This window comes from Nansenia antarctica (genome assembly GCF_963989245.1).
Source record: "Nansenia antarctica genome assembly, chromosome: 6".
Lineage (NCBI taxonomy): Eukaryota > Metazoa > Chordata > Actinopteri > Argentiniformes > Microstomatidae > Nansenia > Nansenia antarctica.
In genome coordinates, this window is record NC_137676.1 from 61,217,533 (window position 1) to 61,233,261 (window position 15,729).

General features: G+C 46.3%; 1 protein-coding gene across 1 annotated transcript; it reads right to left on the minus strand.

Moving 5' to 3' along the window:
- Positions 1-264: 264 nt before the first annotated feature.
- Positions 265-11,096, minus strand: tesk1a (testis associated actin remodelling kinase 1a; the record flags this gene model as incomplete). Its single annotated transcript, XM_080534721.1, has 10 exons — positions 265-1,337; positions 1,719-1,812; positions 2,012-2,098; positions 5,157-5,240; positions 5,679-5,769; positions 5,918-6,000; positions 6,770-6,916; positions 7,103-7,151; positions 8,299-8,420; positions 10,917-11,096. 10 exons carry the CDS (start codon positions 11,094-11,096, stop codon positions 265-267), a joined length of 2,010 nt encoding a protein of 669 aa, XP_080390847.1.
- Positions 11,097-15,729: the final 4,633 nt, after the last annotated feature.

Sequence of the window (15,729 nt, forward strand, 5' to 3'; positions counted from 1 at the left end):
ACACGCACACGCACACACACACGCACACACACACACAGGACAGTAAGAAACAAACTCACACACAAAGGCAAGCTGCTGATCCACTTCAGGTAGGAGTAGTCACCATCATCATTATCATTATCATCAGCGCACCTGTTCCTAATAGAAATGATAAATAGTAGTAGTAGTAGTAGGGGTTTCACTGATCAGTAACAGTGAGGAGGATGTCAATAGTGTCATTGGTGGTGTTAGTGGTCAGTCTGTCCACTAGGGGGGGCGCCAACATTAAGTCTGTGCCTCCGGTAGAGGAAGGCCGGGCTCGCAGGGCGCAGTGGGAGGGGCTAGGCCTTTAGCCCCACGACAGAGCAGTCCCTTGGTCGCCACGGAAGCCGAGGTGTCCCCACCTCCGTTGAGGTTGCGGAACGGCCGTCGGGGGGGAACGCGGCGAGGGGTCGGCGCCCCCCGCAGGCACACGGAGGGAAAGCTCAGCCCGATGAGACAGCAGCCTGGGCAGGAAATGACCTCATCATGCTCGGGGGCAGGGCCGACCTGCTGGTCAGGGAGAGGGGCGCGGTAGCCGTTGACCCCCCAGGCGACCGGGCGCCCCAAAACGAGCGCCGAGCCGTTATTGTTGTCTGGACGAGGTAAAGGGGGGAGGGACGGGGGGCCGTTGGAGATAGGGGGGCCCCAGCCATTGGGCCGCAGGGACAGAGAGGAGGAGGCGGAGGCAGGGTTGAGGAGAGGCCTCTTTGGGGTGGGCATGGCGCCCTCCTGTGTTTCGGGGGACCTGCTGCAGTCCATAGGCTCCACCGAAGATAAACCTGACAACTCTTCGTCGTCCTCTTCCTCCTCCGCCAAACACTCTAGGGACACCATCTCCAGTTCGAGGGGCAGCCCCGAATCGTCCGCCACGTCCTCCAACCCTCCGTTCTCCTTCCCCACTTCCTCCCTCCTCTCCTCTCCCTCTTCCTCTTCGTCTTTCCCCACGCTCTGCTGGTCGGGGTCCCGTACGAGGGCGAGGGTGCGACCCAGCTCGGGGGTGCAGGGGAGAGAGTGGCAGCGTCGGGGAGGTCCGCGGAGGGGGGCGTTCCCCCTGTTGTGCGGGGAGGCGCAAGGGTCCAGGGGCGGGGGCAGGGTAAAGGTCAGAGAGATGACAGACTTGCTGGGGGTGTCGTAGAGTTTGATCCGCCCCCCGTTCAGGTCTTGGCGCAGGGAGAAGGGGTTGACACGCGCCGGGGTGCCTAAGGGGGGCGTCATCGGGGGGAGCATGTCCGACTGGCTCCGTGACAACCGCTGGTCGCAAGGGTGACAGGGGGCGCTCCGCCATCGATAGGGGCTGACGTCAATGGCAACAGGTTCTGATGAAATAACGTGGAACTATCAGCGTATGGCACAGAAACACAAGTGGGAATGTTGTTGTTGTCTATTTCAACAGTCTTTTTTTTGCACTGTACCGTACAGTAATACAACAGTTAGTAGTAGCAGTGAAATTAGTAGTTCATTAGAAGTAGCAATAATCCTACTAATTATAATACTAGCAGAAGGGCCGACATATTGGACTGGACTGTCTTTCATCTCTTTTGATAAAATATCAATGACTTGAGATGGATAAATACATATTACATTTTTCATACAGGTAATGAGTAACTGGGAGACAAAAATAGCTTTTGAGGTCATATTGAAAGAATGCCAGAGTGTCCATCCCTCTTACAAGCCATATCTCCTCCCCACCCACTCACCCAGAGTTGTTGGTGCTTGCCTCTCCTCCCCTCTCTCCATCCCCTCCAGAGAGAGAGCAATATTGGAGAACGGGGGACGTCTCTCAGCACTCATCTGAGAGAGAGAGAGAGAGAGAGAGCGAGAGAGAGAGGAGGTATGTAAACAGGGCAAGTCTTCATGGATTGTACTAGATAATGAAAATATTCGATTGTCTGTGTCTCTTCGATGGAGTGTCTTGTTAAACATGCTTTGCATTGGTCAGTCTGTGTGAGTGTATAGGGTTAGGGATATGGGGTGTGTTTATGGATCTTACATTGCAGCAGGTGAAAGCTAGACTGAGGAACAATGGCGGACAGTCCCCGACCATGTTCTCAAAAGCCTCCACGTCCAGCCCAAAGTCCTGCACACAAAGAGGGTTGGTGGTCATCATCATCATCACAAACAGATCCTTCAAATTGAGCAGACTTGACTTCTATTGGTTCGTCTGACTAGCTTTCAATGATTTGGCAAGGCATTATACTATCATCACAAAAGTGAAATGACACTGCAGTTCCCTAAAGTCTCCACTAGAGGGAAGCATACACAGATATGTGATACACCTTTGTCGAGTTTGACTCATTAAACCCCTCACACGCACATGGAGCTGCTGCACTGCAGTGATGAAATATTCAGTGTTTTCACCGCAGTTGCGTGTGATAATCTGCAATAAGGGAACGAATACAAATACACCTCTTATCTGGGTCGGTGAACAACCAGTTCACTGAACAAAAGGCTGAATGTGTATTGGCTACGGCACAGAGTGTGGTTATACACTGTAGCATTGTTGTGATGTGTTGCGAATGTGTGCCATCGCTTTCGGGTGTGTTTTAAGCCAACTGTTAGTTGGTTGTGTGACTGTGTGGGGGTCTAATGTGCCCTGTGTGGAGGGGTTAGAGGTCAGGTTGGGGTCATGTGGAGGGGTTAGAGGTCAGGTTGGGGTCATAGGTCAGGTTGGGGTCATATGGAGGGGTTAGAGGTCAGGTTGGGGTCATGTGGAGGGGTTAGAGGTCAGGTTGGGGTCATATGGAGGGGTTAGAGGTCAGGTTGGGGTCCTGATCCCAGGCTACACTACCATGAGGAAAAGTGCTCCCATCACCACTAAGACTGTCAGAACCTGGCCAGAAGGGTCCGCTCCACTGCAGATCTGCCTAAATGACACCTCATGGCAGGAATATGAGCATGAGGACCTGGAACAGTTCACGTCGTCGGTTCTGAACCACATAGTGAACTGCACCAACTCAGTCACCGTGGACAAACGGGTCCGGGTCTACCCCAACACGAAGCCATGGATGACTGGGAAGGTCCAAAAACTGATCAATGAGAGGGACAACGCCTTCTTCGCAGGGAAGGGCACACTGCTGTACAGCACCACCAGGGCTAACCTAAAGCGCGGCATCCGAGAGGCCAAGGCAGACCACAGAGAGAAGATTGAGGAAGGCTTCCTGAGCAACGACTCCAGGCGGATGTGGCAGGGGGTTCAGCACATGACAAACTTCAGAGCCAACAGGCTCACAGCCGCAGAGGACGACCCCCTGCTGGCGGAAAAGCTGAACTCCTTCTACGCCCGGTTCGACGAGGGGCGAACGGAGGTAACCACAACACAAACACCACTCTCTCCAGCTCTCAGCATCCTCACCCTCACAGAGCATGAAGTGAGACGCGTGCTGAAGGCGGTGGACCCCAGGAAAGCCTCGGGGCCGGATGGCGTCCTGGGACGGGTGCTGAGGGACTGCGCCGACCAGCTGGCCGGGGTTTTCACCAACATCTTCAACCAGTCCCTGTCCCAGGCCACCATCCCACCCTGCCTGAAAACCTCAACTATCATCCCAGTCCCGAAGAAAAGCACGGTGAGCTGCCTAAACGACTACCGCCCGGTGGCACTCACACCAATCATCATGAAGTGCTTCGAGAAACTAGTCCGGGCCCACATACTCACACGCCTCCCGCCCAACCTGGATCCATACCAGTTCGCCTACAGAGCCCACAGGTCCACAGAGGACGCCATCGCGACGACTCTCCACGCCACTCTATCCCACCTGGAGAGGGGAAACAGCTACGCGAGACTGCTCTTTGTGGACTTCAGCTCTGCCTTCAACACCATCCTTCCAGACAGGCTAGTGACCAAACTACTAGACCTGGGACTATCACACTCTATATGTGCATGGATCAAGGACTTCCTGACCGACCGCCCCCAGAGGGTGCGGGTGGGCTCCCACACCTCCACAGCCCTCAGACTCAGCACTGGGTCCCCCCAGGGCTGCGTGCTAAGCCCCATCCTCTACAACCTCTACACCTACGACTTCACCCCCGTCCACCCCAGCAACTCCATCGTAAAGTTTGCAGACGACACCACCGTGGTGGGCTGCATCTCGGGGGGGGACGAGGCGGCGTACAGGGATGAGGTAGAGCAGCTGAGCAAGCTGTGCAAGGTTAACAACCTGCTGCTGAACAAGTCAAAGACCCAGGAAATCATCGTGGACTTCAGGAGGAAAAAGTCTGAGGTCCAGCCCCTGCTCATCGACAGAGAGAGCGTGGAGAGAGTCTCAGCCCTCCGATTCCTGGGGGTGCACATACAGGATGACCTGTCCTGGAAGAACAACACAGCAGCCACCATCAAGAAGGCACAACAGCGGCTCTATTTCCTGAGAGTCCTCAGGAAGGAACACAACAAGCAGGAGATACTGGTGGCCTTCTACCGCGGCGTAGTGGAGAGCATCCTCACCTACGGCATCTGCAACTGGTTCTCCAGCTGCACAACCGCGGAGAGAAATGCGCTACAGAGAGTCGTGAGAACAGCCCAGAAGATCACCGGCGCCCCCCTCCCCTCTCTGGAAGAGCTGTACAACACACGCTGTCTCAGGAAGGCCTCCAAGATCTCCAGAGACCCAACCCACCCTGGGTACGAACACTTTGCCCGGCTGCCCTCGAAAAGGCGGTACAGGACCATGGCCGCAAGGACAAACAGACTGAAGCACAGCTTCTACCCCAGTGCCATCCAGGCCCTGAACACAGCAAAGACCTAGGTTCTGGGCCCTGGACAGTCTGGACGGATTGATGGCAGCTGCTGGATTGAAAAAATGTGTAATGCTGAGGCACAAATATGTACATTTCAAGCCTGCAAACTGCGACACTTTAAATGAATGTGCAATAACACTATGTGCAATATGACAACCCTAGTCGTCTATCTGTACAGTATAGTATAGTGGATAGTGTACATAGCCTTTATTTATGTAAACCAGCTCCTTTCCCTTCTTGTTTTTTTCGTTTTTTTTCTTTCCTAGCACCAGGGGAGCCACCCCTCCTAAATTTCGTTGTTTGGTACCTGTACTGTAGCAATGACAATAAAGACCATTCATTCATTCATTCATTCATTCATTCATTCATTCATTCATATGGAGGGGTTAGAGGGGTTCTCGTACCTCAGTGCGAGGTAGGATGTCAGGGTCGGCTTCTACTCGGGCGATGATCTCACACAGGATGATGCCATAGGCAAACACGTCCACCTAGAGGGTCAGAGAACACCTGGTCGATGACAATTAGGGATGTAATGATACACTCAACTCGCGATTCATGATACTGGGTTCACAATATGATTTCCTCGCAAAATGCTTTAACTAAATGAGATGGCAGACCAAATATGACTGACCCTTTTTTATTTCTGAGGTTGGGTATAGCTATGATAGGGTATAACTTCGGACAAGCAAAGTCAAAAGTAGATTCCGCCCTCTGCTGTGTAAAAAAGAGATTTTTCATCTCACCGATTTGAATCGTCACATATTTGTATCGATAATGAACTGTCTCGCGATGCATTAATTGCATTTGATACCAATTCCAGTCACATTGCCTCGATGTCAATGGAATATCACAGAACCAAATCCCAACAATTATTTTACACAGGATATTCTTTTCTATGGCTATTGTATTGTCATTCACCACATTACCTTCTCATTGTAGACCTCCCCTCTCAGCACTTCCGGGGCCATCCAGTAGGGGGAGCCCACAACTGCAAGGGGCTGCTTCTCTGCCCCGTCACTGTGGGAGAAACAGAAATCCACTTTTGTTCTAAATATTTCAAATTGCAGTTCCTAGTCTACATGCCGTCATAGCCAAAGACTGTACATGATTGTATTTGTCAGTGTCAGAAAGACAGTTGTTCTGTAATCTGTCCACACTGACTAACCTGTAGTCGGGGATCTTCTCTGCCAGGCCAAAGTCCCCCACCACTGCAGTGAACAGGCCATTATCACAGCGCACCAGACAGTTCTACACAAACACACATAGAGGGGGAGATTAGAGAAGGTTAGCTCAAGTGGTCTCAAGGAACTGTATATGTGTGGTGGCCTGGGAAAACCCGTCGGATGTCGCTGGCGTTCGTTTGTGGCAAAGAGCAAAAATACCGGTAGATGGAAATCGCGATTTTGGCGATTTTGATATTATGTGGTATTCTAGTACTTTGAACTCCATACTACATTATGGTGAATAAACATTTTAAGAAAACAAAAGAGAAAGTACTTATTTTTATGTTTTTGTGGTGGGTAGTTTGCTAGCGAAACAACGTCACGTTGAACGTGTCTCATTCTCAGTTAAGCAACGCACGCACACATGAGCGAAAGGAGAGACGATACTTCCACCTGTGTTATTGCCAGTTTACTGATGCTCACAATAAGCATAAAGTAATACAATCTTAACTAGAAGACACACAAATGGATCTGTCCCTCGCATACCGACGAGGCGAGCAGACTAACACCGCATCACAAGCAGACAAACGAGACCGGCCGATCTGCATAGGCTCCTCCCCCGACCCGGAGGAGAAAGGGGTAGTAATGACCTTTCACTTTTTTTGACATGATACATTAAAATGCTCATAACTTTTTAAAATAAAGGGCTATCTCAGTCATTCAACCAGTTATGAATAGCTGAGAACTTCTAATTTATGGAAATATAAAAAATGAAAATGTCAAAATGCCACCATGTGAAGGGTTTTCCCAGGCCACCACACATATATGTGTGTGTGTGTGTGTGTACACCATACCTTAGACGTGAGGTCTCTGTGGAAGACGCCCTTGCTGTGGAGGTACTGCAGGCCCCTGGCGATGTCCAGAGACAGATCCATCCTCACGGCCCATGACAGGTACATGTCGCTGTCCAACAACTGCTCCAGGTTGCCTCCGTTTATGTACTGTAACCACAACAAGACGGACAGACACAGACACAGACACAGACACAGAGACAGACACACACACCTTTGTTATCGTCTATGGTCCACAGTTCAGGTCTGTTTTCCACACTATTCTGTTGCCATGGAAATCATTGTCTCAGAACATAAAGATGCAATTTCTCCAGAGAGACGAAAGGGAGAGCTCACCTCGGTCAGAGCATGGAGTTGGCCCTCATGCACACAGACTCCTAGAAACCTAAGGAGAGAGAGAAGATCAATTACATTTATTAAATAGTTTTATTAAACATTACATTTATTAAATATTTTTAGGCTATAGTATCATACATGTGAGAGACAGCATGGTTTTTCAAACTTTCAAGTCCCTGAGCATAATTTCGTTTATTTTCAGTTCATGTCCGCTAAATCGCGCCTCATTTAACTTAACTTAGTATTTATGATGATTTATTAAATAATTCAGTGTTTATGCTGAAAAGGCTCAACATCTTATGAAGAATCGTTTTGCGTGTTGTGTTGTCCAGTGTTGAAGCAGTCAAAGGTGTCTTTCCAATGATTCGATGACTTGACAGAATGGTAATGCTAAAAGTACAATTCAATATAGGCTACCAAAGAATCTATAATTTCACTCTTGTTTACACATCACTAGAATATAATCGGTGGAAGCTTGTCACTCTAAAAGGGGTGCACAATCTTCTTTTCGCCGCCTCGGAATTGTTGAGAGTTAGCAGCTAGCAAGCAACAGCACACTGGTCCAGTGTTTGTCCGCTCACCGTTCCATAAACCAGCCAGTTCTCAAAAAACGCAAGTGTGTTAACAAATAGGCCTGTGTGTGTTTCATGACGTCTTTCCAACAGTGTTGGAGAGTTTCGTTGTTTGCGAGTGACTACTTCATGGCTGCATTCTTGGTCATGGTGATGGCTGTATTCTTTGTTGACTTGTCGTCGCTCTGGCTCCCTGGTCTCATCCTTTAGCCTGCACACAAGGTCTTCACATTCAAAAACGACGACATGCATCCTCAATAGAACATTATCTTACTGCACGTTGAATGCCTACGCATGTGTTCATTATGTGAGGAGCAATGTGTTTTAGGGACTCTTTGGCTTTTGGAGTGTGCTTGTCATTGTGCACTACATGAGTCTATGTATATTTGTAATTGTAACTAGGCTCCATTCTAAGTTCATCTGAAATGATGATGTAGGATGGTCTGCTGCTTCTTCTAGTATCCAGGTTTGGCAGCAATGAAACCAAAAAGACAGCAGTAGTGTTGTTGTTGTTGTTCTTCTTCTTCTTCTTCCTCCTCCTTGGAGAATGTTCTGGTGCAACTTGAACTCATTGCAAAGGTACTGTGTTGATGTGCATGCATGTGTGTGGGTGTGTGTACAGACCTGAGTATATTGGGGTGGCACAGCCGGTTCATTAGCTGCACCTCACGAAGCATGTTGGCCTTATTGCTGGCAAGTGTATTCATCTTCAGAGCCATCACTTGTCCTGTCACCCTATGCTGCACCTGAAGGGGGAGAGGGAGAGCAAGGTCAACATTTTGGGAGAGCAAGGTCAAAGTTTAGGGAGAGCAAATTCAAATACTTTTCTTCCTACAGCATGGCATTGGTCCTGAGTAACACTACTCCCTACAGTTGCTACAGAGCTCATCCAACATTTTTGGCCTTGAGTCTAAGAAAGGTGCTTTTAAATTCAATCTATTATTGTTATGATTATTATTATTTATTGTCAACAATGCTTTAGCTGGTACTCAGAAACCCACAGTTCCAGTGAGTCCCTCTATGGAGCAGGCTGACGTTGCCCTCCGACACCAGTCAGACACAAAGGTCAAAGGTCAGCGTTGTCTTGTTCATCTCACTGATCCTAGATCTGTGCCAATAGGCAACTTCTACCCAGAGTCAAGTCTACTTCCAGTTCAAAGTGAACATGGGATTGATAACAGAGGTGCAAATCAAACAGCACTGACCCTAGCCTCGCAGTAAACTTGCAAGTGAATAATAACATTCAGCACTCTGCGTGGAAACTTCTGGAGCATACATTTCACATATTTAATCCAGTTATATCCACTATATACTGTATCTGAGCATGGTATGGATTAAATCCATGATTCTTTCCTCATGTCATCGCATGCACACAGATGGATACTTTCAATTACACCAATGCTTTACATAGCCCGCCCAGACGTAAGTATGAGCAGAGGGGCTTTGCAGTCAGAGGACAGAGAGGTGAGGGAACACAGTGGAGGGTGGAAGAGAGGGAAGCGAGTGGGAGTGTGGTAGGGAGTGTGGTAGGTGGGATGCTTGTTTTCCTAGCTGTCTGTCTATAGTGACGGTGTGTAGGCATGTAGCACGTGTGTGTGTACAGTATGTGTATATGGGTCATTGACTGATCATTTGTGCATGTGGCTTTGGCTATGTGTCTGGTCCTGTCTGTGTGTGTGTGTGTGTGTGTGTGTGTGTGTGTGCGGTATTAATAGCTGCTCAGGACTAATAGGCTTTCTGGATTTCCCATCACTCCCCTTGATCTGGACAAATCCAGGGTATCGTCAATGTGACATCACAGCGCGCGCGCACGCACACACACACACACACACACACACACACATACACACACCACACACCTAAAATGTACTCCTGTGTCAGCTTCAAAACGTTTCAAAGATCAATGCAAACTGATAACAAGTATCCTTGATTTGCTTTATAATCAATAATCTTGTTGGTTGAATATGGGACGAGCAATTGAGAGAAAATAAGTTTCCAAGTCTATCCTATGATTGGTGAATGTAAACCACTGACAGCTGCAACATTAGGTTATTGATCACGCGAGATATGGACATTGGAATTGAGACTTAATTTTAAAATGGACATAAAATTGCTTAGGAGATTTCAATGGTGAATTCAGAATGAGATCTACTGGATACACTATAAGCTACAAGTAACAGAGCCTTAAAATCGTTGGAAAGACTTAAGATTAACCAAAAGTGCAGTAACTGGAAAAGCTGAAGCGATCGTCAGGGCAGCATGATCCAGATTCCTTGGAATCTGAGTACACTAAGGTGTGACACACACACCCAGCTCCACCTGGAACAGACTGGTGTAGCGGAAGTGAATCACATCCCTTATCTATGACTAAATCAGGAGAGTAAACATATCTTAGGCAGGACTGTGTTTGCAGGCCCACCTTGGTTAATGGACTACACTTATATAGCGCCTTATTCCAAAGAGCTTTACAATGGCCTCTCATTCACCCATTCACACACCAATGGCGGCAAGCTACCATGCAACGCGCCGGCCCGCTCATTGGGAGCAATTTGGGGTGCAATGTCTTGCCCACCGCAGACCTTGCGATCATTAGACACCAGCTCTACCTCGTGAGCCACAGCCTCTCCAACTTAAAGGAGGATACCCATGGGGAAGGTTGTGTTAGTAATGTTTAGGACAGCTTGTTGGCTCAATTAATTCATCTTAATGGTTAATCATCAACACTTATTTAAATTAGTCTGGAGTGACTTTGGAAATGAAGACATTTCAGTCTATTTGCATTTCTACTGCAATCATTGACCTAGCGGTTTCAAAGCACAAACACATGATTGTTATCTGACCTCCACAGAAGTGGTGTAAGGAAGTGAGAACCGTTTCATGTGCAGGCGTGGGATGGTACACGGACACACACACACAAACACACACACACGTAGCAGTGTGAGAGGCCTGCATAGGCCTCGGTGTAATCTACTTAGTCTAGTCAGTGAGACAGACTTGTCCTCCAGTAATAACACACTCACACTCACACTCACACACACACACACACACACACACACACACACACACACACACACACACACACACACACACACACACACACACACCTGTTCCGAGGTCCACACCTCTTGGCAGTGGTGGTACGCTCACCTGCTGGCGTTCACCTCGCTCGGTCTCGCAGTAGCCCATAGTAAACATCTACCTGTGCCTATATTGATAGTCCATTTTGAATTGTCGAACGTTACCTTGAACACCTCGGAGAAGAACCCGGACCCGATCTTCTCACAGAAGAAGTCATCGATGCGCGCCAGGCTGGACACGGCGCTCCGCAGGGCCCGGTAGGACGAAGGACGTATCCGGTTCGGTCCGTGGACACAGTGCAGAGGGGGCTCGGCAGCCCCCGGGTCGCTTAGGTCGTAGTCCATCACGCCGTTCTGAGATGATGACACGGGGGCGCGTTTAAACCGCAGTCCGGGAACGCACGGTTCCCATTACCCCCAAAAATGACAATGTCCTCCTGCCTATAGCACGAGGGAATTAATCTGTATATGAAGGTCCCGCTAGTACTACTACTACATACCCAGCCATCACCTTGTCTCGAGACGTCTTAAGACACATTTGTCAAGACGTCTATAGACATGGGTCTTAAGATGTCTTGAGATGTCTTGGAAATATTAAGATTGTCTTATGATGTCTTGAGATGTCTTGGAAATATGAATAATAATATCATTATAATGTCATAGTACTCAGCATTTTATTATTTAAAAAACAGTAGTACCGTACAATCTAACTGGATGAAATTCTCGAGAGCATATCCTCCTCTCCTCTCTCCATCTATTCAGTCGTCAGGCGGAATCCTGCGTGCGTGCGGTGCGTAGGGAGGCTCGGTTCACTCCGTCATCCCGCTGCCACGGGTGATGCTGCGCTGCTGGACGGTACCACCGGTGCCACCTCTTCATGCAACGAGCCCAGAGGGCCAGTGCTGCTGTCAGAGAGGGGAAGAAAGTTGCTTTAGTAAAATGGCTACATCATGATCATCATTGATCACTATATGTAGCCTACCCCTCGAATAACGCGACAATTTGATGTTTCATCACCGCTACATTCAATTCCAATTTCATTAGGGCAAAATCGTTCGGCTTTCACGTCACGGCAACATTATTTCCAAGCCGACACTACTACGATGCACTGTGATAGTTTATCGCAACAACCAGATGCGTTACGGTATGACCTGTCACCTGCCCCGTACATAGAGGATTAGATTGCAAAAATGTATTAAAACGCGCCTGATACCGGAAGATATAAATGCGCATCAAACATTTGCTGCATCAAACATTGTCTCCATTGCAGGCCCTATCTATCTTATCGATCGACGTCTCTCGTAGTAGCCTGCCCCGTTATTTCAATCGAGGAGGACCTGCCTGCGGAAAGCGATCGTAAATATCATTACCGGGGGATTGCTGCCCGGGGATGACAGCTACAATGGCTGAAGACGCCGGAGAGTCGATGGGCTTACCTGTCTCACCCTGGAGCACTTCTCGGAGGAGAGATCAACCGATTTGACACAGCCTCTCAGAACAGAACAGTCACCCCAGAGTTAGTTTAACCGATTCAATTACAAGATCGTGTCCATAGATGATAAATCAGCCTTCGGTCGATTTAAATCTCTCCGGTTTGATCTGCGGCTCTCTTGTCGAAGGCTTGACCGTAATAAACCCTCGTATACGAGCGGTCTGATTGGACGATCTAATGGGCGGTGCCTGTTATAGGGTGCGTTCGTAAACACTCTCTTCGAAATCTGATCAGCACTCGTGGAATGGCTCTTGTCCAATCAAATGACTTGGTCGCACAATCACGTTGAACCCAACGTGCGCTCCGGCGCTCTCAGAGCGATTTTTACGAACGCAGCCATAGACGAGCGTGGGGCGGAGGTGTTACTGCAATGACACTTCTGAAATTCATCTTCTGTAGCAGAAGCGTGAAGCGATAGTAGTTTGTTACCCCAGCAGCCACAACGGACTGCATGTCTGTTTTTAATAATTATAATAATAATAATGATAATAATTATAATAAGTATAATAATAATAATAATAATAATAATAATGAATGTCTGTTTTTTTGTCATGCTCCTTTGAATAATACACGACATGCTGTTTTAATTATCTGATTAGTGGACGCTGCCTGGACACAATTTTCTCTTCGTTTAGAGACAAATAGCACCGTCATTGAAAACAGGAGCAGCACGTCTTTCACCGGAGAACAACACATCTCATTGACAAAACATTCATTCAAGCAACTTCACAACCTTATAATAAGCATGTCAGTGTTCTCCGTGTGAAAGACAATTCACGAGATTGGTGCTGGGCAAATGTGAACACTCAAATTCATAGACAGAGCTATTGATTCAACAGTCCGTTATATTGAAATGTTAAAGTGTACTTATAAGATATAGATTACTATTGGTCACACTGGACGGGTGGATTCGGCAGCTTTTAGACTGGTTGGGCTGGAAATGGTCAATTCCGTCTGGCAACCCTGGTAGCAAAATATGTGCATACAACATCGTATCTGGTAGTCTACTGGTACTTTCACATCGAGAAACCTAGGAGAAACCTAGGATATAAAGGGGAAACCTAGGATATAAAGGGAAACCTAGGATATAAAGGGGAAACCTAGGATATAAAGGGAAACCTAGGATATAAAGGGAAACCTAGGATATAGAGAGAAACCTAGGATATAAAGGGAAACCTAGGATATAGAGAGAAACCTAGGATATAAAGGGAAACCTAGGATATAAAGGGAAACCTAGGATATAGAGAGAAACCTAGGATATAGAGAGAAACCTAGGATATAAAGGGAAACCTAGGATATAGAGAGAAACCTAGGATATAAAGGGAAACCTAGGATATAGAGAGAAACCTAGCATATAAAGGGAAACCTAGGATATAGAGAGAAACCTAGGATATAAAGGGAAACCTAGGATGTAAAGGGAAACCTAGGATATAGAGAGAAACCTAGGACAGAGAAACCTAGGATATATAGTTTATTTACAAATACATAGTTAACAAACAATAAATTAAAACAACTTATTTTTTGTCAGGATAAGGTAAGCTCTATTTATTTAGCTATAATATATTATTTCATTTGAGAATGAAGAGCTATTATCATTCATTGAAATGACCGTTGAATTGCAGCACAAATCCCAGATTGTGCCTTTAAACTCTGACAGCATGCGGACTGGCGAATGACATCATCGCTTGATTTCATTCTGGGGTGCAATGGCGATGACACAATGACGTGTCCGTTTAGAAAGTAAACAATCAAGCTTTCATTTTCAGATCATCTTCGTCATTGACATATAAACAACAACCTTTATGTATGTCCCTTACAATTAATTGATGCAATGTACAGGTGTATGCGCAGGTATAGGCTATACCATCCTCTGATGGTTAAATAAGAGATGGCTGCGGAAATAGGTTATGTGGTCTGAACAGCAAATCAAATCAAACCAAAGTGTATTATGTTATGCCTATATGTGTGAACATAAGGTGAAAAACTGTGTTAAGCAGTAAAATGTCAACAACACACTCAAAATACAGTGTACATGTGCTGTTTATTCCATATTCTGCCCTGGTATGATTATCTTTTTAGACAGTGACCACTGACATACATTAAACAAACATTATCACAAATATCTCATTTGAAATTCAACATTTATGCAAATGTTTACATTAGATCCTGATTTTAAAAGTGCAAGTAATAAAAGAGAAGAAAATGATGTCACCCATCAATGCTCCCTGTTTAAAATACATTCATATACATTCTCTCTCATGTAGGGTTCTGTCTTCTCTTCAGTTGTAGAGAAGAGAACCTTAATGGAAATGACACATAAAACCTCCTGACTCAACATATACCGATTGGACCAGGACACAGAAAGACAAGAAAAGTTCTTTGGACATGTATAGGACACTTAGTGACAAACCAACAGAAAACAATGTGGACAAAAGGTTCAATGACATAGCAATAGTCTCAGACTGGCCAATAGGAGAGCAGGTGCAAAGATATATGTGACAGGGTCTGGTGAAAAAGTCCTCATTTAGGGCAAGGTAATTTTTCAGTTTTTCTTTCCAGATTATGAAAGTGCAGATTGTAAGCTTTCAAATGATGTGTCATACATTGAAAATAGTAGAAGACGTTATGCTTATTTGAAGGTTGGTACACCTCAAACCAAATAGCGGAGAAATTGGCTCTGAATCCAACACATGCAAAACAGCTGCTAATAGCTATCAGCTAAGAAGAAACATCGCTATGAACATCTAACTGCATGTTTAGCACATCACAACATGCTGATAGAACATCAACATGCTAAAAACACATAACTAAATCGATAAAACATTTTAATCAAGTTAATCACAATAACAGGCTGTGATTAATCATGATTGATCAGAAGTTTAAAACACTAGTATTTACTTGTATTTTTGGGGGGAGATAAAACAAAAACATGGTGTAGTGTTGGAATAATGAAATGCATGACAAACTGGTTAGAGGAGTTTTCAAGAGTTTTTTTTAAACTTTATTATAACATCTCTTAGTTTTGATGATTTCTGAATAAGATTATAATCTCTTAATTTGCAGAGTGAAAAAGTCTCAAGCTATGCAGTCAGAATTGCACTTACCTGCCAAATCTCAGACTGCACAGATACACTGCACCCGCCTGTTCTCACCTGAATTCTAGTCGGTTGAACCAAGCCCTATCGTAGGTAACTGCTCCACCTCAAAGGTGAAAGGGAAAAATGTTGTTTCCGCCCCGGGACCTCCGGAGTCGGGAAAATGTACTCTGAAACTCTCTTAACCTTTCTCCATTCACTGTCATAGTAGACCTTACTACCGACTTTCAGTACTCTCCGAACTCTTATTTTCATTCTCTAATTGCTATCACAGAATACAGTATACTTTTATACTTAAGCTCCTACATAAACTAAAAAGGACGCGGGTCAAAGTATACCATTTGTTCTTGAGATCTCTTTAGCCTTGTGAGAGGAAGGAGAATTAGCTCAA